General features: G+C 39.2%; 5 protein-coding genes across 7 annotated transcripts; 3 read left to right on the plus strand and 2 right to left on the minus strand.

Moving 5' to 3' along the window:
• Positions 1-32: 32 nt before the first annotated feature.
• On the plus strand, positions 33-1,003 carry LOC111674305. The gene is made up of 2 exons (XM_023434033.1): positions 33-229; positions 335-1,003. Exon 2 carries the CDS (start codon positions 347-349, stop codon positions 1,001-1,003), a length of 657 nt encoding a protein of 218 aa, XP_023289801.1. The 5' UTR covers positions 33-229; positions 335-346.
• A 304-nt stretch (positions 1,004-1,307) lies between these two features.
• On the plus strand, positions 1,308-7,274 carry LOC105698823 (dosage compensation regulator). 2 transcript variants are annotated; one of them, XM_012423408.1, is made up of 10 exons: positions 1,308-1,506; positions 1,700-2,198; positions 2,850-2,896; positions 2,984-3,225; positions 3,303-4,233; positions 4,354-5,064; positions 5,158-5,525; positions 5,627-5,896; positions 5,957-6,202; positions 6,280-7,274. In XM_012423408.1, the coding sequence occupies exons 1-10, from the start codon at positions 1,428-1,430 to the stop codon at positions 6,616-6,618; spliced, it is 3,732 nt and encodes a 1,243-aa protein (XP_012278831.1). In that variant the 5' UTR covers positions 1,308-1,427; the 3' UTR covers positions 6,619-7,274. The 2 variants fall into 2 exon arrangements, with proteins under 2 accessions (XP_012278831.1, XP_012278832.1); XM_012423409.2 differs by lacking the exon at positions 1,308-1,506 and having other exon boundaries at positions 2,105-2,649.
• Positions 7,275-7,340: 66 nt separating this feature from the next.
• On the minus strand, positions 7,341-14,468 carry LOC105698822 (tripeptidyl-peptidase 2). Its single transcript, XM_012423407.2, has 18 exons — positions 14,202-14,468; positions 13,497-13,625; positions 13,179-13,346; positions 12,443-12,603; positions 12,182-12,345; positions 11,756-12,088; positions 11,401-11,670; positions 11,015-11,326; positions 10,790-10,946; positions 10,529-10,716; positions 10,258-10,412; positions 9,962-10,179; positions 9,653-9,887; positions 9,292-9,542; positions 8,869-9,092; positions 7,957-8,411; positions 7,632-7,854; positions 7,341-7,520 (listed from the first exon to the last, which is right to left on the minus strand). The coding sequence occupies exons 1-17, from the start codon at positions 14,361-14,363 to the stop codon at positions 7,645-7,647; spliced, it is 3,792 nt and encodes a 1,263-aa protein (XP_012278830.1). The 5' UTR covers positions 14,364-14,468; the 3' UTR covers positions 7,341-7,520; positions 7,632-7,644.
• Positions 14,469-15,022: 554 nt separating this feature from the next.
• On the plus strand, positions 15,023-18,009 carry LOC105698836 (ras-related GTP-binding protein C). Its single transcript, XM_012423430.2, has 7 exons — positions 15,023-15,264; positions 15,747-15,895; positions 16,012-16,418; positions 16,507-16,643; positions 16,725-16,867; positions 16,943-17,091; positions 17,190-18,009. The coding sequence occupies exons 1-7, from the start codon at positions 15,262-15,264 to the stop codon at positions 17,387-17,389; spliced, it is 1,188 nt and encodes a 395-aa protein (XP_012278853.1). The 5' UTR covers positions 15,023-15,261; the 3' UTR covers positions 17,390-18,009.
• Positions 18,010-18,092: 83 nt separating this feature from the next.
• On the minus strand, positions 18,093-25,179 carry LOC105698837 (gamma-tubulin complex component 5). 2 transcript variants are annotated; one of them, XM_012423431.2, is made up of 17 exons: positions 24,872-25,179; positions 24,346-24,774; positions 24,027-24,286; positions 23,780-23,951; positions 23,489-23,705; positions 23,093-23,393; positions 22,801-22,991; positions 22,400-22,706; positions 22,072-22,291; positions 21,713-22,001; positions 21,446-21,646; positions 21,283-21,365; positions 21,055-21,214; positions 20,693-20,713; positions 19,846-19,996; positions 18,472-19,735; positions 18,093-18,378 (listed from the first exon to the last, which is right to left on the minus strand). In XM_012423431.2, the coding sequence occupies exons 1-17, from the start codon at positions 24,941-24,943 to the stop codon at positions 18,247-18,249; spliced, it is 4,470 nt and encodes a 1,489-aa protein (XP_012278854.1). In that variant the 5' UTR covers positions 24,944-25,179; the 3' UTR covers positions 18,093-18,246. The 2 variants fall into 2 exon arrangements, with proteins under 2 accessions (XP_012278854.1, XP_023289809.1); XM_023434041.1 differs by lacking the exons at positions 18,093-18,378; positions 18,472-19,735; positions 19,846-19,996 and having other exon boundaries at positions 20,133-20,726; positions 24,872-25,177.
• Positions 25,180-25,188: the final 9 nt, after the last annotated feature.

Genomic DNA, 25,188 nt, shown 5'->3' on the forward strand with positions numbered 1-25,188 from the left:
TATGAAGTTTACGAGAGAGTAGTTGAACGTGGTCAATTGGTGACCGAATGGTGGTATAAACGCAAATTGTATAATTTCTTCCTGTATCAAGTAACGGACTTCAAGTTTTCCAATTTTCACCTTTCGTATGTTAAATAAACAGCAACAGATATAATTAAACGTATAGTACCTGTCTAATATTATCGTTTAGCCTGTGAAACGGTATCCTGAATATTTATAACCTCCAAAAGTTCGTGCTCATGAAGAATTCCACCCATATTTGAATTGTAGCTATTAAATAAAATTGCAGTGAACAGTAAAAATAGATGACGCTAGTCTTATTTTATTGTTCTAGGTGAGCAACATAATGCTGAGGATGATGAGATGTGCAGATATTTTATTTAAATTCAACTCCAGAGAGCGTGCCTACAAAATTATTTGCAATCAGCCATTAAAACCGTGTCGCACGGAATATGTACGGAGCTTCATGAAAAAGTCCAGATCCGCTAATGAGACATTACTGAAGCAAAGAGATGGAATTTCAACCGATAGCATTCTCATATATAACTCACCTTACCAAAAATTCTTCCTATTTACGTATTACTCATCAACGGTTGTTCTTATCGGTGGACTATCGTATCTCTACTGGACATGGGACAAATTTAGGGCAGTAGAATATCCAAAAAGAAATTTTAAAAATGTGGTAGTGAACAGCGAATCCCAAATATTAACTTGTTTAATTTCCTTTACCTGCATTAACATAATACTAAGATTCCTTAGTTTGCGGTGTCCGTTGAGAGTTTATTTCTGTCCAAAAAGCCAAAAATATGTGTTGATATTGCTAGACCAATTACCAATGCGTCGAAAAACACTTGAAGCATCACAGAAATTTATAAAACGAGTAACTCCAAGTATAGTGCCTTTTAGTAAAACTCAGTATGTAATCAATGGAAAAAATTATTATCTGTTTGATAATTTTTTCCGAACATCTGCAGATCTCGGCAGATTTTGTGGTGTAAATTAAAACATCAGCCTTAATAAATTATATTAGAAGGAATCTTTGTGTATCATATATTTCATATCTTGTTTATCCTAGATCAATTTGTTAAGACTTAAAGAGTGGAAGGTAAGAAATTGTGGTTGTTACTTTTTATTTGAATTGAGCCGCTCGTTTTCTGAGATTTCTCACCGAAATCAGAGGTGGCTCTTCATCCTTCGTCCCGCTGTAGAAATGACCGATCGAGTACCACACATTTGTGCAGCAATAATAATGCTCGTGTCATAAAAAATTTCATAGCTATGTTCTACAAACCATTGCAAGCCGTGGCTTGCTGTCATTGATTCTCATATCTCCGGCTTGATCGTTTAGAAGTTTGCAAAGGGATTTTAAAAAACTGTTGCGAATACATCGAATGTAATATAACAATTTTAAGATACCGAATATTACCATGGGTGATATAAAAGCATTTCTCCATCAGTGGTGTGCCAAGAATGGTAAAGATCCCGAATTCGACGTGCGGCCGACAGGTTGGTAATTTCATATTTATTCACGTACCCTTCGAAATACTTTGTTCCGAGCATTGAACTTATATTAATTCTGCATAGCCCTGTAATACATATATTCACAGATATTATTATTTTATCCATGTAATTGTGATAATTTAAATTGTTTATACATAACCTTATAGTAGTGAACCCAAATTAACTTTCCCTTGCGCAGGTCCAAAACATCGACAGCGCTTTTTGTGTGAGCTGCGTGTATCTGGGTTTGATTACACCGGAGCTGGTAATTCAACAAATAAGAAGGATGCTCAGGGAAATGCTTCCCGAGACTTTGTTAACTACCTTATCCGAACGGGTCATGTGAATTCAAAAGATGTCCCGGAAGATGTCAGCGTTCCTTCTCAATCAGGTCCTGTACCAGAAAGTTCCACCCAGAATTTACAGGCTCCAACGAAATCAGTGTTTGAAGATGGAATGGGTCCGAATGAGATTGGTAAAGCCTATAGGCCTTACCAGCGAGGTGAAGGAAATTACACGTATATGGACAGGCTTGCGGATCAAAAGAGAGTCGAAGAAGCGGAAGACGTCGATGTTAATTCAGGCATTCATGGCAACTGGACGATTGAAAATGCAAAGTCAAAGCTACATCAATTTATGCAGATAAATAAGCTTAATGCTGATTATAAGTACACACCGGTTGGTCCAGACCACACTAGGTACAGAAAGATTTTGGAGAGTATTTGGTAATAGTGCGATTACAAGATTTTGCCTAGACTTTGAATTATATGATCAGGACCAATTCCTCTGGCTTAATTCAGAACCTAAAGCCTGCTTACAAGTGATGTTCTGACAGCATAAGAAGCAATTTCACAAGTTGGCAGCGTTTGGTACTGAACTAAGTTGGAGGGATTTGTCCTAAAAAAAAAAAATATATCCGGCAATCAGTTATAATCAAAAATACAACTTCAGTAGAGCCGAGACCATTTTAGAGTACGCTGTCTCACATGAAACCAGTTCGAGAGGGCAAATCGTATCTCTCTCGAATCAGGTTGCCGATTATGTTTGACCAAAACTGTCATTGATCCAATTCAATAATGGTTTTGGTGCTGTCACTTCCATAAAGATGAAGGGATGTACTCTAAAGTGGTCTCGGGAATCCATTAATTGGTAAGTTATATCCGTAATTAGTTTTATCAGAATGATGTTATTATATATAATAGGTCAAGAAAACTAGAAAATTTGCCTTATTAACATTATTTTCAGCTATAAGTGTAAAATTTGTTTAACAAAAGATATGCTAGAACTTCACTAGTTGATTGTTATCATGTTTTAATTTTTTTTTTAATACTAGCATTTCTTATTTATAGGAGCTTCATGGCAGAGATGTCCCTCTACATAAAGCAACTTGGACGAAGTATATAAAATTTTATATTTTTGCACAATTAACCACAGTGCACTAATTTATCGTATATATTATTTAACGTTTAACATGCGTATTTAGATATTACTGGCCGTGAAACTGGTTCCAACAAACAAACAGCTTCGAAAAGCTGTGCTTTATCGCTGGTTCGACAATTGTACCATCTTGGAGTCATCGAAGCTTTCACCGGTACATTAAAGAAAGTCAAAGATGCAGATCAAATAAAACCATATCCTGTCAAAATAGCTCCCGAGTTAGCGAACCAGGTCTCTGAACTTTTGGCAGAGTTGGAGATTAAACCAATCGATATCGACCCACAGATGGTATGTATAAATAAGAGTAAGTTATCGCTTAAGTGATAAAAAGGATTACTTAATAGAGATGGTTTTATTATCAACAGCAAGAAAGCGAGGTAAAAAAAGAAGAAGGAACCTCTTCAGGAATATCGCTGTTGACTAACCAGGTGTTAGATGACTTTGTGTCGTCGGTGCCTCAACCAGCCGGGGTGGTTAGCTGGTCTCCGCCTCAGCAGAATTGGAACCCCTGGACGGGGTGTAACATCGACGAAGGACCTTTAGCTACGATGCCATTGGATAGTATGTCGGAAGACATAATGAAGGATCAGCGCGAGAGACTGCAGCAAGACGAAAATCTACAAAGGAGCATTAAGGAACGCTCTTCCTTACCGGTGTTTGCGAAGAAGAAAGAGATCATGACTGCGATTAACGACAACCCGGTTATCATAATCAGAGGCAACACGGGATGCGGTAAAACGACCCAGGTCTGCCAATTCATTTTGGATGACTACATATCGTCAGGCCAAGGAGCGTACTGCAGCATCGCGGTGACACAACCTCGTAGAATCTCTGCAGTGTCAGTATCGGATCGTGTCGCCTCGGAGAGATGTGAAAATCTGGGCCAATCGGTTGGTTACTCCGTGCGATTCGAATCTTGTCTGCCAAGGCCTTATTGCGGTATAATGTTCTGCACAGTCGGTGTGTTATTGAGAAAGCTCGAAGGAGGCCTTCGAGGTGTTTCACATGTGATCGTGGATGAAATTCACGAACGTGACGTTAACTCCGACTTTGTGATGGTGCTGTTGAGGGACATGGTCCACATGTATCCAGACTTGAGAGTCATACTCATGTCTGCCACGATCGATACCACTTTGTTCAGTGAGTACTTCAACAATTGCCCCGTCATCGAGATCCCTGGTAGGGCATTCCCGGTGCAGCAGTATTTCCTTGAAGACTGCATACAACTGACAGCGTTCGTCCCTCCGATGGATACAAAAAAAAGGAAGAACAAAGACTCGGATGATCTACCTGGAGGTACGTCGGCGAAATTACCATTTAATTAGTAAACCGATTCATTCCATTGTAGTCGTTAAATTAGTCTCGATTAAGATTGGCGCGAGGTGTAATCAGATATTTTTCTACTTAAATGTACAGATGCGGAGCCTGAAGAAAATCTTAACAAGACCATCGGTCCTGACTACAGTCTCGCGACAAAGAACTCCATGGCCCAGATGTCAGAGAAGGAGATCAGCTTCGAATTGATCGAAGCTTTGCTTAGATACATCAAGGAGCAGAACATCCCAGGGGCGGTGCTAGTCTTTTTGCCAGGATGGAATCTCATATTTGCCCTGATGAAGCACCTCCAACAGCATCCTACATTCGGTGGTGTCGGCTACACGATAATTCCGCTGCACTCCCAGTTACCCAGAGAGGATCAACGCAGAGTCTTCGACCCCGTTCCCCCGGGGGTCACGAAGATCATTTTAGCGACGAACATCGCCGAGACCTCGATCACCATCAACGACGTGGTATATGTCATCGACTCGTGCAAGGCAAAGATGAAGCTGTTTACGTCGCATAACAACATGACGAATTACGCCACCGTCTGGGCGAGCAAAACCAATTTGGAACAGCGAAAAGGACGCGCTGGTCGCGTGAGACCCGGATTTTGCTTCCACCTGTGCTCGAGGACACGATTTCAGAAGATGGACGAGCACATGACTCCAGAGATGTTCCGGACTCCGCTGCATGAGCTGGCTTTGAGTATCAAGCTCCTTCGACTGGGCAGCATCGGTCAGTTTCTGTCGAAGGCCATCGAGCCTCCACCCATCGATGCTGTCATCGAGGCTGAAGTTGTATTAAGAGGTAGTATATAATAGAATCTTCGTAGTATTTGATTTACCGAGCGCGTTCAATTATTCACCCGTGCTAATTATTGCGCGGTTTTCAATTTTCCAGAAATGAAGTGTCTGGATAAGAACGACGAGTTGACTCCGCTGGGGAAGATCTTGGCTCGTCTGCCGATAGAGCCCCGTTTGGGTAAAATGATGATATTGGGTTGCATGTTTCGAGTGGGCGATGCCCTCTCAACAATGGCGGCGAATAGTACTACATTCCCTGAGGTTTATAACATGGGCCCCGACGTTAGGAGGTTGTCTGCCCAGCAGAAGGCGTTCGCTGGGGCGAGATACAGCGACCACGTTGCCATGTTGCACGCCTTCCATGCCTGGGAAGAGGCGAGGTCGGGGGGAGAATACGCCGAAGAGGCGTTTTGCGAATCGAAGAACTTGAGTCTGCCCACTCTGAGGGTCACCTGGGAGGCCAAGGTAGGGAGCTCGATGGTGGACGTTTCTTTCTCTTTTCTAAAATTTAATTCAACCCTGTCAGCGCTGTAACCGGTGATTTTTTATTCTGCCGTTTGTTGTAGAATCAACTGCAAGCTCTTCTGCAGAGCGCCGGGCTTCCCGAAGAGACCCTATGCCCAACTCCCCTGAACTATCAAGCAGGTGCCGACGTTCGCTTGGATACCATCACTGCACTTCTCTGCATGGGCCTTTATCCAAACGTCTGTTATCACAAAGAAAAGCGGAAGGTCCTTACAACGGAGTCCAAGGCCGCGTTGATCCACAAGACCTCCGTGAATTGTAGCAACTACGAGCAGAACTTCCCATTCCCGTTCTTCGTCTTCGGGGAGAAAGTATGTCCCTTTTCCTTCTCGCCGTAGACAAATATCTGAACTATGGGGATATCGTTTCAGATACGCACCAGAGCCGTGTCGTGCAAACAGCTAACCATGGTGTCCCCGATTCACCTGCTGCTCTTCGGGTCTCGAAAAGTCGAGTATATCGACGGTTGCGTTAGATTGGACAACTGGATCAATTTGGAAATGAATCCGGAACACGCAGCTGCGGTAGTAGCTCTCAGACCAGCCCTGGAGGGTCTCGTGATAAGAGCCGCGAAGGAACCGGAGACCATCTTGGAACTCACCCCGTTGGAGGAAAAGGTACCTTTATCCGAACTTGATATCCTTACAGAGGTTTGCCATCCGTTCTCCTGCATTAAAAATTGTTTTTCTTACAGCTCCTGGGTACGATTAAAACTTTATGCGGCATGAACACCTGCCGTTTCGGAATGGACCCGATCACTGGGGGGGGTTTCCAGTCTCGAAGACCACCCAGAGGACACGCTACCGGTTTCGGGGGTAACGGAGGACCTCCGACGAAGATCATGCGAGGAGAAGGTGGCTTCAGAGGGGCGAGAGGAAGCGGTTATGGGAACGGTAATTTCGGGGGAGGCTTCGGACGTGGCGGTGGAAATTTTAATCGAGGTGGAGGTTTTGGTAGAGGGTTTGGCCGAGGTGGCGGAGGAGGATTCGGTCGTGGAGGCTGGAACAGTGGAGGAGGGTACGGAAGGTTCTGAAGCGTACGTCATTCGAGTACGTTCCTAAAGTGTCTCATCCTCTTATCCACTACGTTCGATTCGTTTCTTTTTTAATCCTGGCAGAGTCGAGAACTCGGTACCTCGCTTCGATGTCTGTACAAATAAGCCAAGCGTCGCGTGCACCGGGAAAAGAAATACGTAGATTTCACAGTTTTTATTTGATCTTCATGGCACCAGTTTGTAAATCAGATATTTTCGGTATTTTCCTGCGAAGCGATACGACAAAAAAAAACAAAGGATCTGTCCCTCGTCGCTCGCGAGTTTCAGCGAGTCCGACGCTTTTCTCGGGTCGAGCGATGACGTCTGGGTTCCGTTAATAAAACTCCAATGCGAGTGTAATCGTAAAATGGAAAAAGAACTTAAGAGCCAGCTACACCGTACATCATAAAATGGCGATGGCACGTCGCGGTAGCTAAAACGGTAATACTTGTTCGCGAAACATCAAGGTGGACTCTTTCTTCTTCGCGTGTATATATTTCATCCTAAATCGGTTTCGCGATTTACAAGCGCAATTACATATACATATATACGCCCCGTCCCGCGTCGACCGTGGGCGATTAAATGTAAAATCCAGTCGGAACTTTGAGTAGAAAAAATCGATCGAATCCGCGGGGAATAAATAGATGTACCCTCGACACTCCCTCGGCAGTCCTCCGGAACTCCCTTGAACGATCATTCGACTAAGCTAGAACTTCCTTTACTATCGTTAAAATTATTCTTTAATATCCATTATCTTGCAACGCGCGAATCACCCGTGATCGAGGAGCCACGGGTGTTGTGAACGACATTGCCCCTCGAACCATGCATCAATGTTATACAGTTATTTTGCTTCATCTTAAAGTTAGGACGACAGCCGTGGGCCACTTGCTCTCCGTACGTGTCTGAAAGAAAAGGAAAAAGAAAAATAGAGAAATGATATTACAAAAAAAACTCGTCCATTTCACCGGTTAGTCCAAGGTGTAGGGTTTGCGGACAATCGATCAATTCCTAACCGTTTATCGCCGATCAAAACATTTGATAAGAGTCGGGGTATCGAGACGGTATACTCGAGGCGACGTGGCGTGCAAAGTGTTCCCAGCCTAAGGTCTTCGCGACCTCTATGCATTTCTCGTCGACCTCCTTCAGTTGCTTGTCCTCGTAGTAGCGCAGCAACAGCTTCAAGTATCGACCAAAATGCCTGTTGATGTACGCGTGCCACAGCGAGAGAATTATTGCCTGAAAGAGGACGATCTCAGAAGTGATACCAAAATCTCAGGACGAGCGTTGTATTCATTTAAAACGTCTAGGTATGTTCTCTTCTCCGGTCCGAGGCGTTACCTTGGGATCCGTCGCTTCCACGAACTTCATCACGTCGACCCACACGGAAGTGACATTGTCGAGCAATTGCTGCTGAGTTCCGTCGCCCTCGCCCTTCTTCCTCTCGTAGGTGTATAACCTGGCAAGGGCGCATCCTTTCTTCACGAGCGCCTCGACCAGGCAGTTCTTCTGCTTCTCCATCGTAGTCTTAATTTTGGCAGCGTCCTGCCGCTGGTCGTTCTTCAAGCCGTAATAAGCCAGCAATTTGTCCTGGTCGATTTCAGTGATGACGATATCGGCGATCTCGATGATCTGCTTCGCAAAGTGGATGGCTGGCTCGGTGAGGTCTTCTCGAGGTACGTGGTATCGGGCTTCGGGAGAGTCCAAGGAATTCAACATCGCGGTGTGCACTGGCAGGTAGTCAGGAAAAGCATTCTTCAACTCCTCGTAGAGCACCCTCGAATGTTCTCCAGGCTCTGGTATTTATGGGGAAGAGAAAAGTATCGTTAGTGACACATCGTATGATTTTTAGTGACCACAGGGTAACGAGTATGCGGAGTATGCGGAGTTTGCTTGCAGAAAAGAAAACGGAGTAAAAGAGGAGAACATTTAGATCGGGTCTCGCCCCAAGATCGGAGATAAATTGAAATCAAGTTAAGTTTTTTCTTATCATGCCCATCTGTTACGGTGGACGTGCAAAGGAGGTGTTTCCGAGGAGTTTCGACAGTCTTCTCCTACGACAAAGGATTCTTACACTCGAGAGATGTGTATCACCGTGTACGACTTACTTATGGCAGGAGCTAGAGGACGAACCAAAACCGAGAAAGAGATAAAAGATTCATGGAGTTAGAACAGATGTCTAGGTCACTACGACTTATGAGTGAAAGTCTCTATTCGAAGTGATCGTTTAAGGATCAACCGAAGCAAACCTACCTAGCTTCGCTAGCCAAGAACATTTGAGATCTCGCAAGGCCTCCGTGTATTCTTCCCACTTTGAGACCTTTTCCTTCTCCTGCTTGGACGTGGAGTTAGACTTCTGCGGAGGTTCGGTCAGGATGTACTTGAATTGGAGGTTGTTTACCTTCTTGCCGATGTCATCTTTGCAGAACGTCACTGTGCCGGACAGGTACGTCCCTAACGTAGCATTCCTCGAATACCTTAAAGCATAAAAGGTTCGTTGTTCGCGTTTTAACGAGAATATTTGAATTTAAGCTAAAGACGTTTCGACTCTTCTTGAACGCTTTGTTTACGTTCCGTTTACGTTTCGAGGGCCGAAAATTGGCCCTCCCGAATTCCGAGGACCAAGGGCCCAACTCGAGAAGACAGGTCCTACTTTGCTTTCGATGTTTCACATACTTGCTCTCGTTAGCCATCGGTGCGATATAAACCGGCAGAATGTTGCCAGGTGGAATCGACGCGGATAGCATTTTTTTCCCTCCGATGACAGCCTGCGTCTGGCTGGCGTAGACATCCAAGTTGATCGGAGAGCTTAGTTTCTGATTGAGCAACACAGCCATGTCGGTCAATCTGTCGAGTAAATCCTTCTTCTCGTGACGAACGTGCATCTTCAACGTGTAGTCGCCTTTCTCTATTTTTTGAACGGTATACTAAAAAAAAATAATGACGTGCACTGAGATCGATCACTCTTTGGGAATATTACTCGTAATCGAGCAAGTAGTAGGGTTATGTTGCGATTAAAAGATAGATTTGGACTCACCTTTGATGGATAGGCATCACCGCAGCATATAGGCTGCTTGTTGCTGTCGTAGATCATCCACATCTGGCTCTCGTATTCGCTCTCGTAGAGCATGTCACTGAGTAAAGCTGCATTCGGCATTATCTCCGTTGCCTTCGCTATGTGGAATGTATACGTCAGCTGCAGTTCGTAGATCTGTCGTGCCGGTGGGATCACATCGCGATCGCGTAACGGCGAGATCATCGTTTCGGTTGGTCTGAATGATAGATTAGAATGATAGCGGTTAAGTTTTTCATGATCCAGGAAACTGTCCGCGAAAGTAGTACCAACCTCAAGACTTGAACCGAAGATTTCAGGCAGATGTTCGGCACAACTTCCTCGTTTCTCAAAGAACTACGCAATTCGAGGCGATTGATCCCATCGGCAGATTGCATGGTTAAGTTGCCATCGACCATGTGAATACCGTGGAATTCAATGGAGTAATCCACTTTAACGTCACCCAAATTTGCCCAATACTTAGCAATTACTAGTTCTAGGATGATTCCGCTCTAAGACGCATGATTACACGTGTTAAATATAGGACGGTCAAACACCTTGCAAATTTCTTGAACTTTATGAGAGCTTACCTGTACCGCAAACCCGTGGACCAGTTCGCTCTGCGAGGCGACGTTGACAATTTTATTCACTTCGAGAGCCTTACAAGCCATTCGAGGCTTTAACTGTACAGTTTGCACAACGAATCGACCGGTCCTATCCTTCTCCATATTCTTTAACTTCAGAACTGGGGAGATAAATGATACAGTGAACAGAGTTTTGAGAATCTCAAGAAAAAGGATTCAAAAGACTGCTTCGGGCCTTTTCATTCGTATTATTCAATATTTAAATTAAGTTTCTCACCTGCCCAAGTGGCATCCTCCGGGACAAGGATGAAATGTCGGAACAGTGTGTTCGGTTTAAAAATGACATCTGTAAAAGTCAAGTCCGGGTGGAGTACAGACTTTGTCAGGGTCAAGGGTTGTACTACGGTGATGGGAATCCGGAAAACTGGCCCTTTCTCGATATTGGCCACGTCGTAAGCTCGAATACTGGAAAGAACGAGGAAAATGGCTTTAAGAAAAGTAATTGTTATCAAAATAATAGAATAGGATAAATAACTACTTTGTTGTGTGAACACCGGATGACAAAGAAGCACCTTCTATCCTAACGGAGAAAGCTCGAGGCATGTGCATCAAGTCAAAATGAGCTGGGAAATGGACCCAGGATGCATCGCAGACTAACGATAATCTCAAATTGAAGTCGATCTTACGCGAGGGGTCTGAAAAGTTGATCAAATTCCAGGTAACGGTTAATAATTTGCAAATAAATTCACATCGGATTACGTACCTATGTTGTCACTGTCAAGGAAGACAGGTTCGACAGTGACAGCGCAGTCTTTGGATCGATCAATGACGTGCCCCCTGAGGTGGATGCCTTTAGCATTATTCATACCACAATTAATTGAAAACCTAACGTCTCTTTCTGGAACTTCTGAAAACGATGTGAGGTGTTCGAAGGCTTTCTCAACTTGCAGTAATCCAGAGCCTTGAGCAAACGGGTCCAGTGAGTCAATATATCGAGCTGAGTTTTGGAGGGCTCGCTTTATATTATACGGCGAATACTTCAACCCCTTGGCGTGTAGTCCAGACATTAAAACAGCTGGAGTTTAATTTATAAATAATTTAAAATCTCAATCTGTGGCACTTCGTTTTCGTTAATGGAGTCAGACTTACCTATTGCTCCCGTCACATGAGGACTAGCCATACTGGTACCATTTAGCAGTTGACTTTTCCTCAGTGTAAAGTTTGGTACACTCGTAATAGCTCCACCTGGAGCACATACCGTCACTCCAAAGTCCCCATCAATAGTTGGACCACGCGAAGACCACGTATACGGCATTCCTGGTAATTTCTCACGCAAAGAATACTCCGCTATCATCATATCAGGAGACACGTAGGCTCCGACACCAATAATACTATTAGAATTGATATCTGGCGGAGTTCCTAAAAAACAAAAAATTTCAAGTATTAACCAAGTATTATGTTAAGCTTCTTCCAATGGATATAATTTTGAAATTGTCTAACGTACCAATTGTGCACAATGCAGGACCCAGGTTACCAGCAGAAGCGACCCATGTAACCCCATATTTATCAATAACCTCGTTCATGAGCTTTCCTATTCTACTGGTGTTGGACCACTTTGCCTGCTCGCCATAGCTTGTATTTATAACGTGAACTTTCTCTTTGCGCTGCATAATGTGAATCATGGCACGCACAAGAGCCGTGCCAGTCTCCATCATGCCGATACGTAGATCTCCAATCGTCAGCGAAATAATCTGAGCACCCGGTGCCACTCCATTGAGCTCTTTGTTATCGGGGAAGTTCGCAGCAGCGATGGAAGCCACATGAGTGCCATGACCAGCTGAAATACAAAGGAACTTTTTTACCTCTATTCAAAGGAGGACGAGAAACGTCTCGATCCAAAAATATTTCAGCTAAAAAAAGGTGCACCTACAAGCCATGCTAACGATCTGTAACGTGTTTCCTTCGTCATACACATTTATACTAATGTTCAGCTGGTCTTCTTGCGAAAGGGAAGTAAACTCCCTGGTAGCAGTGTATTCTCCAAGGTAGACTCCAGTCGATAAGTTACCCTCCTCCGAGGTATCGATGCATGCCCTAAAAGAATATTTTAGGTGTCACGTGTGTCTATTTATTTTTAATAGTTAAATAATGTCAATTATTTTGAGCCGATTAAGAGACTTTAAAGAAGTACCTCCAAATCTCGCCATCATGGAAGACCACGCAGTCACAGGTTGGCCCTACGTCCACGTATTTCTTCTCCGCGTCGTTTAAGACTACAACTCTAGCTTCCAGTTCCTCCACTTCGAGTTTAACACTCGGATTGTTGATCTGGGGCTTGTTTGCTTTGAACTCCTGTTTAAACGAGGTTTGTTAGTAAATCTACAAATTTTCTTCTTTCTCTGGCCAAATACAGGAGCGGATTTAATAAAGAAAAAAGTGAAATTTATGAATTTATGGAAACAAGGTGATACCGATGATCAACGTGAATATATTGTCAGTAAATTCAATCTTGAATGAATATGAATTTTCTAATTTATTTCACAGTCTATGCATGTTTTAAAATCCATTATATAACATTAATCGACACCTTTGCTTTATCAATCTGCCAAAAACAAATATAGAATTCACCACCATCCATCACTACTACATTGTGAAACAATCGGCCTGGTTCAATTGTCCACTGTCAGTGTAGCCCTCGACACACTATCTTTGGATCGGATGGTCTAAAAGTCTATTTAAATTCTTATTGACCTAGTGTTATTCGATCCAAGAATTTTTCTCACAGCAAAGGTCAATCGCACGATTTTCTTGCATTCCGGTTTTAGTTAATTTCTAATTTTAATTATTCACAGTTCTTAGTTGTTTTATTAAGGACGGTGAAAAGAAGTAGTTGTTGGGAATTGCTTTAAATGGATCGGTAAACTTACTTGCAGTTGCCTGGTAGCTTCTGCCAATGCCGTTTTTTGTTCATTATCCCAGAAGCGTCGTTTACGGTCTGCCTCAACGCGTTCACGCAATTTATTTGGATATAACGAAAATAGGTTCTTGGTACCTATGTGAAAATCCCCACTGGGATTCTTCCAGTTCTCTGGAATCTAAAAGGGAAGATGGGCCACTTGAAGCATAAGTTTGACTCATAGAACTACATAATTACATTAGTAAACTACTATAGCCCGTACTATAAAATATAAGAAATATTGACGTACATCCTTTGTTTACAGGATTATGAATTACATTTCATTTACCTTCAATTTACGACCAGTCAACCCTGTAATGTAGCCTTCAGAAGCTTGTACGACCTTACTTGTATCGACATCACCTGCACCACTGCAGTCGATCCTTTCGATAACTTTTGGCTTTCCGTCGGTTGTCACCTGTGCATTTATAATAGCTATTTTAATTTTAGAAAAGAAAGAGATCAAAGACCGGTAAAACATTTGCGCATTGCTTATCGTCTCTTTGTCTTGCACACAACAAAGCCAATTTCAAAAAGCCACAAATTCAAAGAGTTCACTCATAAAGAAAATGAATTTCTTTCTTCTTACTATAAAAGTCAAGTAATACCGCAGCCCTCCCTTAAATTGAATTTCTATCCCCCAATTTCATCCTGGAAAGAAGCATTTTGAAGTATTTTCCGCGACGACTCCGCGGCTTTAAAGCTCCGAAGAAATATTCCCCAACAAAGCCCATCTGTCTCCGTTCATCCAAGACTCATCCTCAATGGTCGAAGGTCCTTAACCTCAAACGCAGCAAAATAAAAGTCATCCCGTGTGTCCCTGCATCTTGCCTTGATCTTATCGGAGCATCGAAGCCCGAGTGCTTTTCGGATCAGGTGAAATCTGATCCGGGACGAGTCGATGCTCGGCGATCTCTTTTTTCCAATTTTCAAAGAAAATTGGCCAAAAGAAAGGGTGAACGACCGCCGAGAGAACGATCGGGGAGAATCTCACCTGCATACCCGGCGCGCCAGGATCGACCCCCGAATCCAGAATCGCGATGACGACTCCTCGCCCATCGTACTCCGGATATTTCGTGAGAAATTGAGTGACGCCGGTCTCCTTCTTCGGCAGCAGACCCCATACAGGAAAGTTACAGTCAATGACGTCTGCCATGTTACCACAGTCACTGCCACCGTGTCCGGGAAAGGGGAGAATCCTCCACTCAAAATGTTTCCCTCGAACTGCCACTGCTTTATATATTGCAAGGGGCCACGGCGACGCATGTGCAGTGGGAGGGGCAAATGAGGGTGCATCGCCGACGATCGGTAACAAAGGACACTTCTTGGCAACCTGTTGGATGCGGCGCAATATATAGAACGGAGAATCTCCTGTTGATTCGGAATCCTGACCAGAGATGAGTTGAGAGACTCACGGGAAGGATCGAGCGACCGCGTCCTGTGCGACCTCCGGTGGAGGATGCAGACAGCTAATGCATTCGTCACCTGTTACAACTCTGGGCAGCCCGAGAACCGACTGAAAAAGTGATGAACTCCAAACTCTGTATCTCCTCCGAAAAAAATCGACCAATCACGGTCCTACTCGAGCTAGTGGCTGCGTGGAGATGAGTTGGGAACAGAAAAGACGAGAATTCCTAAGTTGAACCGCCACTGGGAGGGTATCGGGTGGCAAGTGCACGAACCACCTGCATTCTCCACCGAGTGCAGCACAGAGCGCGATCGTGCGACCCAGCCCGTGAGCAATTTCTCAACTCATTTCTGCGCGATAAACCTTGGGAATTGAAAGTGAAATTTATTAATGAAACTCGCTGTACATTACGGTGTATACGCAGTCCGCAGAACTTGGACTGTACTCGCGAAAGAACTCGAAGGAAAGTGACGTCTTTGAGAAATATAAACAAATAACCGACTGTGGCCTCTTTTCGTATTTTTTTGCTAAATTAACATTTTTTTCCCGTGCCTTCAAAAAGCCCTGATCTGTTTTGTTCGGAATAAGAAGTAGGTCAAGCTATTAATTAAAAATAAGGGAAAAAATAAGAGTGTCGAATCCAAACATGGTGAGTCAAGTTACTAGTCATCCGTTATTTATCTAAATAATCAAAGTGCATGGCAGAGAAAGGATTCTATGAAAAGAGAAAATTATAACAATGATGGAAATTGAGATTGTTTTGTTTCGATGGAATTTTTATCGAGTCCGTTGCCATTGAACCGAAAAAATTTTAAACAGTTGATGTAACGTTATCACGGTTTAGCTTGAACCATTAATCTCCATATTTATGACGGTTCTGCAATTAAATCTTTCCACCGACTCGTTCATTCTGATAACAATATGTACCATTATTGGTTGTTTGCAATTTCATGTTCTTTACTCTGGCAATGGTTTAAATTATAGCGTTTACTTTGTCCTCTGATATTTCATTTATTGAAATTTCAACATTGTTATTTATCATTTTCTGTAGTAACGATAAAGTTATTTCCAACGTTTAATTGTGTTTTTATAATTTCATTGATAACTGCATAATAACGCAATGCTTTTTAGGACGACGATGATCAGTATCAAAATGGATATGATGTTGGTTCGTTTCCTAAAGATTTTGGATATACAACTTTTGACGGGGAAGGGGATGGATCTGTGGGGCCATTACCAGGGGAACAAAAACCAAGGATACTCTTAATGGGTCTTAGGAGGTACATTTATTTATAAGGGGTATTTGTGAATCATAAAATAAGATTAGTTTTATGTAAATATAGTTGAATATTTTTGATTACATTAAAATCTTTTAAACCACTAATTTTTATTGCAGAAGCGGAAAGTCGTCTATACAAAAAGTTGTTTTTCATAAGATGTCTCCAAATGAGACGTTATTTTTGGAAAGTACAAATAAAATTATTAAAGATGATATTAGTAACTCCAGTTTTGTACAATTTCAAATTTGGGACTTTCCGGGTCAAATAGATTTCTTTGACCCAACATTTGATAGCGATATGATTTTTGGTGGCTGTGGAGCACTGGTTTTTGTCATTGATGCACAAGATGATTATATGGATGCCTTAAATAAATTACATATGACGGTGACAAAAGCATATAAAGTCAATCAAACTATAAAATTTGAAGTTTTCATTCACAAGGTGGATGGTCTTTCTGATGACTATAAAATGGAAACACAGAGAGATATTCACACTAGAGCAAACGATGACTTAGCTGATTCCGGTAAATGAAAGCTGCAGATATTTTAGAGATTTTAACTAAAAGATATATTTTAATAGTCATAGAATTTAAAATAATACTTTGTTTTCAGGATATGATCAGATACATTTGAGTTTTCATTTAACATCAATCTATGACCATAGTATATTTGAAGCATTTAGCAAAGTTGTACAGAAGTTAATACCACAATTACCAACATTGGAGAATTTATTAAATATATTAATATCGGTGAGCAGTATTAATATATGTACAAGTTTAAGTAAAATAATATATCATAAATCTTAAGCATTGTATTACATGTCATTTTAGAATTCAGCAATTGAAAAGGCATTTTTGTTTGATGTGGTATCAAAGATATACATTGCAACCGATAGTTCTCCCGTTGATATGCAGAGTTACGAGCTTTGTTGTGACATGATAGATGTTGTCATAGATGTCTCCTGTATTTATGGGTTTGTAGAAAATTTTCAATGTTATTCGCTATTGAATAGATATTTACAATTTTTCCATAATTTCAATTATTTTAGCTTAAGAGATGATTTAGAAGCAGCAGCATTTGACAATCAAAGTTCTAGTTTAATAAAATTGAATAATGGTACCATTCTTTACTTACGGGAGGTGAACAAGTTCCTAGCTCTTGTTTGCATTCTTCGCGAAGACAATTTTGATCGACAAGGTAAATTACATAAACAATTACAGATGCTAAAGAAAATTCAGATTATTTTGAACAAAGTAGTAACTAATAATGAAAATATTACTTTTGTATGTACACAGGAGTAATAGACTACAATTTCTTATGCTTTCGTAAAGCAATACAACAGGTTTTTGAATTACGCAACAAAGTTTTAGCTGCAGCCAGTGCTAATAATCATTCGACGTTACCAGTTACCGAGAACGAAACATCCACAAATGTTCCAGTTACACAACCTGGAACTCATGGTCAGAATGGGACGATTGTGCTTGCTCAAAGTTAAGTAGGGCAGGTATTTCTTTAAAATTGATATAGAAATATAGTGCAAACCTTTCCGTTACCTTGATACTAATTTATTAATGTAATATCTTTGTTAACTGTGATCATGTTCTTTTTTCCTGTATGCAACATGTTGCTTTGTATGAATTTTCTATGAAAGCGTGAATGAAGATTCTATTGTACAATTATAACATTCAAATTCTTGATCACATATGTATAAAAACTGAAGAATATAAGTAGTAAATAGTACCACATTCATTATAATGAGCTCAATACGCCGAATATGCGATAGATGCCAAAATCGCTGCTTTTTACATTGTATATTGCAATATTATCATTAAAACATACATTAAGTGTATATACATGTATGTTATTAGATCTGCAAGATTGAATTCTTTTGCATGATTAAAAAATTTCAATTCTGCAGAAGAATTTTATTGCGCGTACATAAAATGTCATATCAATTGCAGTGTATCGTGGTAATATAAAGGTGTAATATAAAAATTATGAATTATGTTAATATCGATGATAGTGTATTCTATTATTATTTACATTTTATATCACAAATGATGAAGCCATATCCATGTGAAGCATAAATGAGAATAAATCATTCAAATACAAAAATATGCAATTAAAGTCTGTTTAATTTCATATAATTTGCTGTTACATATTTGTTTAAACAAGAATGTACAACGGTAGTAAGCACAGAAGACTTAAAATTCATAAGACTTTGGTCAATAAATTCACATAAAAATAATCGTTTTCATCGTATTACAGTAAGCATAGTTTAAAACAGTTTATAGAATCAATTCAAACTACTGCGTATTAAGAATAATAAATGAGACATTACTTATGCACTCTTCATGATAAAATACACGTCTTTCGTTGTTCTTCGATTTGTCCTGAAAAGGAGGCGTAATTCGGTTCCTGTGTGCGTCTTCCTTTTTTACGATTAAAGGAATCTGAAACCTTGGAACTTTTTTTGAAAAATCCCTAATGAGAAAAAATGATATTAACGGATAAATAATCACTAAGATAAATAAACTATTTACTTTCTATCCACGTGTAATAATAATAATAATATACCTTTACACCGTCAACTTTTTTGTCAACCTGATTATCACCAAGTGGTTCAGTGTATTCAATAAAGTCTGTAAATAATTGTTTACTACTATCGGTGTTATTTCCAGATTTATTATTAGCGCTTTGAAGGCTCGGGCTGTTTTTGTCATTATTTCTTACTGATTTTACCGAAATTTCTGAGGCGTTTAAACTGTCTGGTTCCATTGATAAATGTTGGACTGATTCATTCAACGTTTTTCTACTCTCGCTCTGAGTTGCTCTTTGATAGACGGGACTGTTTCTATAGATGTGTGTATTTTTACAATAAGTATTCTGTATTTCGGAGTTAAGTAAATAATTGTTTGCAACTATTTCAGTATCGTCTTTAATACTTTCGCATTCTGTAGACTTTGTAATATCTGTATCACTCCTTCGATAGAGAACGTTAAGATCGAGTTCACCTTTACAAGTACTAATATCAGCACCAAGCTCATGAACAATATTTTCACATTCCATGCTATGATCAATTATAGAGCCAGTTGAAGGAATAGAGTTCTCACTTTCTGTAGGTACATAATTTGACACAGGTCTACCTTTAGTTACAATCATATTCCATATTTGACTAACAGATAATTTAACATTAGATTTACTGGGACTCTCCGAGGTACTCGAAGCGATCAAATCAGACAACTGATTTGTAGTTGTCATGTCATTAACTTGATTGTATTTTAATATTTCTTGCGGCTTCACGCCTTTTTCTTTTACAGCTTTATGAATCACCCTATTCTCTTGAGCAGCGTCGTCATATCTTTTTAATGCCTCTATTTCATTAATATTGTTCTTCGTTAATTTTCTGAAATCACTTGTGACTTGTCGATTCACTTTTGTGACACTTTTTCTTGGACTTGAATTCACTGATCGTTCTCCTTCAGATTTTTCTTCATTATCTGTACTAATAAATTGTTCCAAACAATCTCCTTCTGCTTCGCTAGTCTCTTTATCGTGCCAATCCATTATCATTTCATTGTCTTGCCGAGGAAGGCTATTATATACAGTATTTATAGAAATCATTGCTGCTGCATATAATGCGTCACCACTTGATGTATCATCACTGAATTGATCGTGCTCGATACTTTTAATTAAATTACCCAACTCTTCGTATAAGATACAAGCTGACATGTGCTTCGCTGCTGTTCGTTCATCGCAGTAGTACCATCGAAGATATGAGAACGTTTTTTCATACGGACTTAAAACAGATAATTCTGGTAATCGAATTTCTGAATTAAGGCTGGAACAAGAAAAGAGCCCCAGATGAGTATCATGTTACGTGAACAAATTTTGTACATTATACGTTTTCTTTTTTTTTTATCTAGTATTGATAGTGAATATTTTGTGTACCTTGTTGCATTCCAATAAATGTTACATTTAGGGAACGGTACTGGAATGCCTGATGGTGGTAAACTTTGATGAGCGACTTCTGTTAGCATGTTCCGACTTAAATCTGTTATATGATCATCGATTATTTCCAGACTATCATCCGCAGAGTTATCTTCGTCTGTGATAACTTGAATTTGCGGTGTTAATTTATCTGAAAATAATTTATAGGGGTGGACAAGGACTAGGAATGGAAAAGGAATAAATGAAAATGGGAACGCTAAGTTTATCAGTTTATTGCCTTAAAATTGTTTAAGAAAAGATTTTTTATTTAAAAATTATAGTCTTCCTCGGTGTACAATAATAGTAATAAAAAATCATGATCTTTACGCTATAGTTAATATCAGAATATCTAACCATTATAAAATCTATGGTATATTTCTGCTACTCCGATGCACATATAAACATACTTCTAATAACTATGTCTCTAATATGTACAGATTAGTGTCTAGTGTAACAGTATTAATCCTAGTTGATTTTCAGTTTTAACACTACTATAGTAATACTGATCAAGACATGTTCTAATAAAATGCCTACAAGGTATTGAGACTGAATCTGTAACGCATCTATGCATATTAACAGGTTTTAAAGTTTCTAAATTTAAAAAGTGTGTAAAACATCAAACAGGCACCACTGTCTCTTAGAATTAAGATAGTACACGATTTTTTTAATGATTTGAAACGTTGACTGTAGTTATCTTCGATAAGCACTCGCACTCTTATGTGTAATGGAACAGACCCCGTAAAGTGGAATGGTTTATTTGACGGGGATGAGGCATGAATGATTAAATAATAAAAATTAGATGCAAGGCATACTGCAATTAAAAGCAGATCTCAAGGCAGTCACTGAAAATAATAAATAAAAATGTGTTAAAATAAGTCACTCTCTAACATGCTCGCTATATTAGTTTATCATTCTGAAATTAGTGCAAGGTATGCATGCAGGAGGTAATTATTGAAGTTTCTGTAAATTATAAGTTATGCACAGTATTTGTTTCTGAATTATTAGTTGATCCCCTCGTGTACACGATTTAACGATAACTTCTATTAAACTGAAGACTGATGTAATTAAGATGTTTCGCTTAATGTGTGACCAAAGTATGTACTCCACAGAACGAAGGAGTATTTAACTGAAATATATCCTGTAGAACTTTCAATAAAACTTCGGACTTACAATAGTCCGCGTCCTTATGCTGTACTGCGTTATGCAAGGCAAGGGCCAGATATGTGTGATAATTGGTATAGTTTGCCTCTAATATGTCCAAATCCTTCGCCGTAAGCGCTGCTGACCCACGTTTCCATTTATCCCTCACGTGAATGCACATTGCCAGTAACTGTTTTGGAACAGAATAAAATTAATTGCTCAAGGAACTTTTATCTTTATCGGACAGTTAATACACACATTATTGATAGTGGCCATTAGGTCTTCGAAATCTGTGGTCTGTAAACAATGCTCGTGCACCTTTTCTAAATATTCATTGTGAACTGTAACGATAAATATAGATTATAATTGTTCAGGACGCAGAAGACACCTTATGTACTATTACATTTTCAGCTAGATTTACCTGTTATTATATCGTCGAGATTTTCGCACTGCTTCAATGCCTTTTCAAACAAAAAACCTAAACTTTGTAGAACTTGTCCACACAAGTAAGCATGTATGGAGCCTATAGCATGCAGTAACCAGAACCTTAAGTTTTCAAGTCTTCTCGTATAAAAATGTTGAATTTTATTAGAAATAAACGTTGATTTAGATTCTTCTATATCTGCGATAATAAAAGAAAACTTATGAGAGAGTCCTTCGATATCTTGATAATAGCTCACTGACGTACCGGAAAATTTAAGATTGTTAAGTGTCCAAAGAGCCCATTTCAATTTTAATTGAAATCTAAATATCACGTTATACTTGTTCAATGCATCCTTGTTTAGCACCATGTTCATAGGCCACCCTGCAGCATAATGTAGAGTTATCTTGTCTACTGCGTTTAATACTCTATGTGTTCGAACATTCTGAACAGTGATAGACCACCGGGAGCTCAAATCCGGCCATTCATGAGATAATACTTCTTCCAAGATATTTGTTAAATAAAATGAGTTATTCCAAATGGGACTGTTTTCAATCTGAAATGTTATTTTACTTGATTTCTATTAAGAACTGTTACTGGCACTTAATTCCGTTAAACTGTTTTACCTCGGAGAACACCAATTGATAAAACCTGTGCATAATATGTCCAGTTTCCATCATGTAAATACATCTCATTAATTTTAACTGCTCCTCCAATTTATATTCCTTTATCAATATATTTTTAACCAATTTACTAACACCTTGATATCGTGAATCCAGAATTTTTATTAGGGTGCTTTCCAGGACTTTTCTGAACGGTAAAATTGATGAGGACATACTTTGGAGTCTGAAAAATTAGTATTGTTATTAATTGAACGCTCATTTATTTCTCGATGAATATGTTTTAAATATCTACATTCGAAATATGAATAATATTGATATAATCGAAAAATACCTCTTATACACGGTATCATCCTGCCCTGTTATCAAAGTATGTCCTGACGGCTTTGTATCAACCTCATCTTTATTAAATAAAGTGCATGGCAAACATTTTTCATAAGCCTTCATCAGAAAAGGATTGTTTAGCTTTAAAATTTGAGATGTAACATGCATGTCCACATCTAAATCAAATTTTGGCTTCGAACATGTTTCTATCTCTGGTGCCGATGTATCCGTTTCATCTATCACTATGTCAGCATTATATCTGGTAAATTCTGCTAATACCTCTTTAAGAAATTCACTACTCATTGGAGGCCGCGGTACTGAAAAATATAAGAAAGTGTTTTACAATTCCAAATAATTTGCTACATACAAACTATTCGTTTGCATGAATTTATATTTATAGTAAAAATTTACCATCAGCTGCGGATATGCTCCACATATCGGAGGTACGATCTAAACTGACGAGTAATTCTATGCTGCGACCCATGTGACTTACTTTGTAAAGTAGTAATTGCATAATGGGATCCGATAAACATATTGGATCCAGTGGTCGTAGAACAAACGAATCATAAAGTCCTTCGTCTTCTTTCATCGACTCGGAAATTCTGTATAAAGCTCGCTATGAGAAAAATGTTGAACGCGAGATTCTTAGCACATTCATTATAGTAATATATAGTAGTTTACGTAAATCAATGAAATTTATCACCTGGCGATTACGAATTCATCTCTCCAATCCTCCAGACGGCCTTCACTTAGCCAGGTGTCAATTATGTTTAGGTATACTTTGATACTTCTCAAGTATAAGCTAGCACATATATTACTTTTTTCTCGGCTACTAGAATTTTCCATTTCACGATATAAACCCGATAAGAGATTGGATGCACATTTCCAGTTTGCTGAATTTTGAAAATCAGTTATTACCGATCGATGAATCTCGTAAAGCATCTTGATGTGTTTCAGATGTTTCTTTAAGTCTTTACTTAAAGATAGCATGGTATTGCAGTCATCTAGAACAGTCGGCATAATGTATATGTACAAGTTTATATCCTATGCATTTTAGATAATGAATAATGTACTACATAGATTATATTTATAAGCATACCTTGAATCATGACACTCTTTTCTAAATCAATAACTACACTCTTTAATTTAAATAAATGCTCCGATAATGCTGCATTGTATGCTTCATAAGTTAGTGGTGCACTCCGATGTATTTGTTGTAAGTTATGATCGATGTATAAATTTTCTCCAAATTGTTCCATTTTATGCAACATTATGAAATATTCACAGAATGGAAGCAAAATACTATTGAAAGTAACCTGTAAGAGTCATGGCCATTTTTAAATTCATGTATGAATTTGATAAAGAAATAAATTGAGACTGAACTACATACAGCGCTTAAACTTGATATTGATAAATTGGGCCTAATAAAAAAATCGGCCTCATTTTTCTCTTGAAATACAACCATTGGTTTTTGTACATGAAACATCCACAGTAATTCTCTGATTATGTGATACTCGCTCAGCGTGCTAATAAAATGTAAACCTTTCGATACAATATTATTCCTGAAAGAAAAAACAATACTTCTAACTCAAAATTATATACACGAGTGCATCATCATAGCCAAGTTAAGAAATTACCACAAATAACAAAACTTTGCATCAGGAAATGGACTATTTGTTGGATAATGACGGTATTCCAATTCATTCCACCATGTATTCTGTACATTCTTTAGTAACCACTTTCTATATTCGGCCTGTTTGACCAAGACTTTAGATGTTTCGTCAATCTCAGCCTGTACAACTTTTGTTGGAACACAGCTTACTACATTTTTTTTAGGTGGAATTGACACCGATTTAGCTACTTCCGAAAATTGTATGGTTTCATCATCTGACCACTCCTAGATAATAACAAAATGAAATAGGAATGCTCTGAAATCATATAAATATTAATACCTACACTTTCGGTTTCACTTTTATAATTGCACACAAAGTCTTCTTGACCTTCCTTCAAATATTGTCCCCAGTCAAAAGTTGTCGACTCGTCTTCTTCTATAGTAACGGTAGCATCAAAACTATGTTCATTCGTAGAAAGCTTTAAGGAAGCTAAATCTGCTTTGCTGGTTTCATTAGCTAAATTTATCACTAATGATAAAAGAGCCCACTGAAGATCGCTTTGGGGATGATGCTCAAAGTCAAAACTTGTTAAAAACGAATTCACAAGATCTTGAAACTTTTTAGCCACTTCGTATTTTCCATGAATTGAAAACTTTTTTACCATTTCATCAATATAATTTTTAACCGAATGACTGTTAATTGACAAGAATCGATGGTGCTTGAAATTAGATAGGGCAAAACGCTCGCAAATGCGAAACCCTTCTTCGCCATCCTGTAAAAGAAGATTTAGAAAAGTATAAAAAAATATACACTTATAAAGCAATCGTAAACAGAATTAGAAATAAACTTGCAAAAAATAAATTGTATACCTCAAAACCTGTTACTGTTGTAATTAAAAGTTTGGTATCATTGTATATATCTTGCAATATCGTAGTTCCCATAATTTACCTTAATTTACATTAATTGACTAGATATAAATGACAAATAAAATCTTGAATTAGACATCAGCTGTGATCTTTGGTAGTATGACAATGTGAAGTAATTTAACTGATGCAAAATACGTAAGAGCACCTTAAACAATTTAAATCACAAGCATCTACGATTCCACACTTTACGTAAACATTTACGCATCCCTAATGCGTTCAAGTCGGTTTTTTCATAATTCACTAGTGCTGACAGACTGTGG

This window comes from Orussus abietinus, unplaced genomic scaffold, assembly GCF_000612105.2.
Source record: "Orussus abietinus isolate OABI.00-Male unplaced genomic scaffold, Oabi_2.0 scaffold12, whole genome shotgun sequence".
In the NCBI taxonomy this organism is placed as follows: Eukaryota; Metazoa; Arthropoda; class Insecta; order Hymenoptera; family Orussidae; genus Orussus; species Orussus abietinus.

Excerpts from the sequence above, each read along its gene's own strand:
- LOC111674305 (XM_023434033.1), top strand. The coding sequence starts at position 347 with ATGCTGAGGATGATGAGATGTGCAGATATTTTATTTAAATTCAACTCC.
- LOC105698823 (XM_012423408.1), top strand. The coding sequence starts at position 1,428 with ATGGGTGATATAAAAGCATTTCTCCATCAGTGGTGTGCCAAGAATGGT. Across the intron at positions 3,226-3,302 it reads TCGATATCGACCCACAGATG|CAAGAAAGCGAGGTAAAAAA; the intron begins GTATGTATAAAT and ends TATTATCAACAG. Across the intron at positions 4,234-4,353 it reads CTCGGATGATCTACCTGGAG|ATGCGGAGCCTGAAGAAAAT; the intron begins GTACGTCGGCGA and ends TTAAATGTACAG.
- LOC105698822 (XM_012423407.2), bottom strand. The coding sequence starts at position 14,363 with ATGGCAGACGTCATTGACTGTAACTTTCCTGTATGGGGTCTGCTGCCG. Across the intron at positions 9,888-9,961 it reads TCTTCGGTTCAAGTCTTGAG|ACCAACCGAAACGATGATCT; the intron begins GTTGGTACTACT and ends TCTATCATTCAG. Across the intron at positions 7,855-7,956 it reads TGGAAGCGACGGATCCCAAG|GCAATAATTCTCTCGCTGTG; the intron begins GTAACGCCTCGG and ends GTCCTCTTTCAG.
- LOC105698836 (XM_012423430.2), top strand. Across the intron at positions 15,896-16,011 it reads CTCTTAATGGGTCTTAGGAG|AAGCGGAAAGTCGTCTATAC; the intron begins GTACATTTATTT and ends TTTTTATTGCAG. Across the intron at positions 16,419-16,506 it reads CGATGACTTAGCTGATTCCG|GATATGATCAGATACATTTG; the intron begins GTAAATGAAAGC and ends CTTTGTTTTCAG.
- LOC105698837 (XM_012423431.2), bottom strand. The coding sequence starts at position 24,943 with ATGGGAACTACGATATTGCAAGATATATACAATGATACCAAACTTTTA. Across the intron at positions 24,287-24,345 it reads ATAAAAGTGAAACCGAAAGT|GAGTGGTCAGATGATGAAAC; the intron begins GTAGGTATTAAT and ends GTTATTATCTAG. Across the intron at positions 23,952-24,026 it reads GCAAAGTTTTGTTATTTGTG|GAATAATATTGTATCGAAAG; the intron begins GTAATTTCTTAA and ends TTTTTCTTTCAG.